Source organism: Trypanosoma rangeli (genome assembly GCF_003719475.1).
Source record: "Trypanosoma rangeli strain AM80 chromosome Unknown Tra_15.4_contig_00590, whole genome shotgun sequence".
NCBI classification, from domain to species: Eukaryota; Euglenozoa; class Kinetoplastea; order Trypanosomatida; family Trypanosomatidae; genus Trypanosoma; species Trypanosoma rangeli.
The window spans coordinates 1-4631 of NW_021706337.1; the positions used below are offsets into that span (position 1 = coordinate 1).

At 54.9% G+C, this 4631-nt stretch overlaps 3 protein-coding genes across 3 annotated transcripts in view, besides 1 other annotated feature; all 3 read right to left on the reverse strand.

Moving 5' to 3' along the window:
- Positions 1-55: 55 nt before the first annotated feature.
- On the reverse strand, positions 56-2374 carry TraAM80_09467 (trans-sialidase; the record flags this gene model as incomplete). The annotated part of the gene is made up of 1 exon (XM_029386147.1): positions 56-2374. One exon carries the CDS (start codon positions 2372-2374, stop codon positions 56-58), a length of 2319 nt encoding a protein of 772 aa, XP_029233990.1.
- Positions 2375-2494: 120 nt separating this feature from the next.
- Positions 2495-2539: a microsatellite.
- Positions 2540-3685: 1146 nt separating this feature from the next.
- TraAM80_09468 (retrotransposon hot spot (RHS) protein) lies at positions 3686-4237 on the reverse strand (the record flags this gene model as incomplete). Its single annotated transcript, XM_029386148.1, has 1 exon — positions 3686-4237. The coding sequence occupies one exon, from the start codon at positions 4235-4237 to the stop codon at positions 3686-3688; it is 552 nt and encodes a 183-aa protein (XP_029233991.1).
- Positions 4238-4359: 122 nt separating this feature from the next.
- Positions 4360-4631, reverse strand: part of TraAM80_09469 (uncharacterized protein) — a gene marked incomplete at both ends in the record, with an annotated part of 306 nt that continues 34 nt past the window's right edge. The window contains one exon of the mRNA XM_029386149.1: positions 4360-4631. This exon is cut by the window's right edge and continues 34 nt beyond it. Within this exon, the coding sequence (XP_029233992.1) occupies positions 4360-4631 (272 nt within the window).

A 4631-nucleotide genomic window follows, 5' to 3' on the forward strand; every position in this document is an offset into this window, starting at 1 on the left:
GTGTGTGTGTGTGTGGGAGAAGGCGCACATGCCCCGCACAGAGACCGCACACTTCTCACAGTGCTGCAAACACCCACACGCCCAACAGAAGCAGCGGCAGCAGCACTTGTTTCGCACCGCCACATCCATCCGCGTGTTTGTCTTCCAGTTGCGCCACTATTTTAGTCTCAATCTCCCTCTCCAAGGGTCTCAGCTCCGTGGCCACGGCCTTGTGAGGAGTCGACGAGAGCGCAGACCCCGGCACGGTTTGGGGTGAAGTCTCGCTCGCATGATTACTGGAAGTTTCTTGAACTCGAGCAGAATCGTCGCCTTGTGATTTCGCATCTTCCGGTGCTGGAATGGAAACTTTTCTCTTGTGAAGGGCACTAATCTCCGTGCCACCCAACGGGCGGTTGTACAGCAGAACGTTCGTCACCGTCACACGGCCCTCGTCGCTCGCTGTCTCTTCTGTGACGCCGCCGTCCCCGCCAATGTAGAAGTGTGAGATCGTGCACGGCTCTGTTTCGCACTGCAGTGCCGCTTGTGAACACCCCACACGCTGGCCGTTAACGTACACGGAGCCCTGGCTGTCGCCCTCCCGCACGATCGCCACGTGGTATTTTTTATTTAGCTCCCACGTGCTGGTGCGATCGCCTCCATTTCCGCCCTTGCAAAGCACACTCCACTGCCTGTCCTTCGTGTACGACAGACCCAAAAGCACAGTGCTGTCGTTCAGCCTCACGCCCAACAGAGGAATTGAGCTGCTGGCCGCCTCCGGCACCGCGTGGATCGTCACCGTCGCCATAAGAGTGAAGTTGTAGTTCGCAAAATGGTACCGCTGATTCTGCCCCTGTTTGCTCACCGGCCATTCCGCCCACGAACCACGCCCTTTGAACCTCACACCCCCATTGCCAGTCCCCTCCGGGCTTGCCAGTTCTCCACTCGTTACAGTGGCGTCCACGCCGAGGTACTCGTCCTTCCATTGGCCGTCAGCAAAAGAGCCGGCCAAATACCCAACCAGCCCTTCAGTGGGCGCCGGGTTGCTGCAGCCTGCGCCAGGAAAGGCAGCCGCATCGGGCTCTGCCAAAAGGCACAACTGCCTGACACGTGCATCCACTTCCTTCCATGTTTTCACCACTTTCTTTATCTTCTCCAGCTGCTCCGTCAGGTGCGCAAGGTGAAGGCCCTCAGACATCCCCACACCACCACTCACTCCCACTGAACTCAGCTCCTGCAAGGAGATCAACTCCTTCCCGCCCTTGAGCAGCAGGGCACTGCCAGTCGCCTGCTTACTTGCGTTGGATATCGGTCCAACATCCACAATGTGGGCGGCGTCGGTGAGCCAAAGATGGAGTTGATCGGTTAAGTTGTCTTTCAAATTCACCGGCAGGGTGACGAGCATCACGTCCCTTTCTTCAATCGTCGCGGTGATGAAGCCACTTTGACCGCCAGATCCCTCACGCTCAAGTGTGTTGCCCCACACGCGCGAGAGTGTCCCGAGCGCCTCCGTCCACGTCTTCCCCATATTGCTCGACTCGTACACCTTGCGGTAGCCCTCCTCACACGCAGTCGTCATCAAAAGTCTCCCGCGTCCCCACTCCACAACGGCAGGATCCACGCAGCCCTCGGATGTCATCCCCTGCGACAGCCTCCAATCCTTCTCCGGATCACTGGAGTACATGATCAGTGAGACCTCTTTCTCCTCCTTCGTCACTGCCTTTGCGGGAAATACAAGCGTACCGTTCTTCGTCACAATCCCCGCGCCACCGCCGACAGAAAAAAACTGAAACGATTCCTTCAGTTTTGGACTGAGCCCAGACGTAAAGGTGGGAGCCTTCCAAGTGATGGTTTTCGTTTCCTGATCTTTCTTCTTTTCAATTTCCCCAACAAGGATCCGAGTGTACATCGGAATGGCATTTTCATCATCCCCCGCAGAATTCCTCTCACTCTGGAAAAGAAGGTAGATTTTACTGTCCTTCACAACTGGCGTGGGGTTGTAGAAGTCCGCCTCCGCCACGCCCTCCGGCATCTTGATGGCATCTTGCATCACTGGGTTCTCACCAGAGTCGGGGAGTGCCCAGAGCGCACTCGATGCAACGGATTCAACGAGCTTCGCCAGAAGCGCTCTCTTTGTATTCGCCTTTGTATTCTCGTGGTTGACCTGCGCGATGGTGACCACCTCACCATTCACCTCAACAACGGATGGAACGGTAATTGAAGTGACGAGTGACCTCTGAGACGCAGCTGGCGCCGCCCCAGGAGAGCCTCCTCCTCCTCCTCCTCCTCCTGGGCCCGGGCTGTCCACGTTCGCCTCAGTGAGCACGGCCCAGCTGCTGCTGCATATCAGCGCGAACAGAAGCAGCAGCGCCGCAGAGGAAAAACGATGCCTCGACATTATGGACTGCTGCTCACTCTCTCTTCCCTCCGCGTGCTGGATCCGGTCAGGCCGCGACAACTGGGTTTGTGTAGGTGGCTAAACTTGACAGCAGCAACACTCGAGCGTATTTGTTATATATGCGTGTGTGGTCGGTGTATGTGTGTGTGTGTGTTGCTGGTGGTGGCTGCAGAACCCTCAAAGCGAAGAATAGCGAATAGTTTGTCTTGTATTTCCTTCCAAGTGTGTTGGGGAGGGAAAGTTGTGAGAAAAAAGCAAACAAAACAAATAAAGGCACCGCCCTCGCCCACAGTTGGGCACACCGAAAAGAACAGTGACAATCCAAAAAACGAAGGCCGCATTAGCGAACGTGTGGGCCGCACGATCACACACTCGCCGCGGCGCACAAGAGACGGCAGCCGCAAAGAAGGCGGCGGTAGCAGCGATTGTTGTGCGCCCCCGAAGAAATCAAACAACAAAACAAATTCATAAGGACCTCGCTTACCGTCTCCCACGCTCAGCCCCTTCAAACCCCGCCAGCATCACCACGCAGTGCGCATGCCGGCGGGACCTCACAGCACAGCCCTTACAAAAACCCCAACGCCCCCCATTTCCCTCAGCGCACTGCAGCAGGAGTGGGGCGTGGCGTAACTAAAATAATTTGAAAAATAAAAATAAAAAAAGAAGCATGCAGCCCCCTTTCCTGCTGCTTCGTTCCGCTCGCAAGCGAGGAAGACGCCAGCGCAGCTGTGGCCTCAGACTGCCCGATCAGTGCTTGCAACTCGAACAAGACGGAACAGGCGCATGCGCCCAGGACGGCAACCCAACAAAAGAGAGGCGCCAACCGCGTTTGCTCGAGGCTCTCAGCGGTGCATGCATCACCCCCCATTGGAGCTGCACGCCAACCAAAAACGATGGCACCCAAAAAAACAAAAGAGAAAAACACCACGCCAACACACAAAAACAATCACAATAATTCGGTTTGCCCCTGACCTCTGGGCTGTGGTGGCCGCCGCATTTGCTTTCCCGCCTGTGAGCCCACTCAGCATGCAAAACTTACCCTCTCGCCCAAACTCTCTGCAGCAACAAACTGGGAACAGCGAGGAGACATCTCCAATCGAATACTGCCGGCGTACACCCACAAGGCGCCATCATTCCCCACGCAATTTTACTCACAACCACAACACAAACAAAAAAAAGGTGCTGCTGTGGTAGCGCTGGCCATAATAATCACTTGGCGCACGGCAGAGCGAGTCCCTAAGTGCGCCTCCTACCCACACACAAACACACTTAGCAATATATCATACTCCCCAAAATACTTCACCAGTAAACTCAAGCTGCTTGTTCCCCTCCTCCTTTTCCTTGTCCCTCTGGTTGCCGCCCACGTTGGGTTTGTCGTTCACTTCTGAAATTTTCAGCTAACACCGCCACCTGGCACTGACGCACCCGCTGATTCCAAAATGCCGCGATGGCCTGAGGGTCCTCACGCTCATTGCTGCCCGTTACATTTGCGTGCACGACGACAACACACCCCTGCCACGCGTTTATTGCCGTACTGCCCTCATGATGCACGTAAATCATCTCCCACGACAAGTCTTCCGCAAGCGTTTCCCAGCCATTAAAATAACTTCGTGGAAGACTGTTGAACCGCCTCACCGTGCTGGTTCTGGTGCCATGCTCAGCCCTCGTCGTCTCACCTGCACCGCAACCATCGTCCTCCGCGGTGCACCAACGAAGAAAAAGGCGTCCACAAGCGGAAAGATTCTGCTCTCCGGTACGTATAGCACCTTGTATTGTGCATCCAACATCGGAGGAGTGTGCCCCAGCGCCATTAATCCAACGGGTCTGCTTGGATGCTTTTCGGGGTTCGATTGCTGCACACATCTCTGTTGCCGACGATGTCCTGGTGGAGGCAACTCGTTGAGGCCTGGCACTATATTTTCCACAAAGTCTCTACTCAGAAATGCGAGCAGAATGCACCGCTCCAAAATTTCCGGAATTAACACTCAACGGTACTTCAATAGTCGAAAAATAATGTCATTCTCCTCACCCACCTCGAGCAGCCTCGCAAATAATTTGCTTCCAAGAGAAAAACAGACCGGCAGGTTAACAAACGCCTCAAGACCGCGTTGTGTTACTAATCTGACAACTTTCACAAGTTTGTGAGAAGCGTCATTCGAGGGACACTCTTCCATACCTCCAATCATCCCATAATGTACAGCATTTGAGACGTCGATGCCTGCCAGGATTTCCTTGATTTCCTCCACGCGGTCCTTAT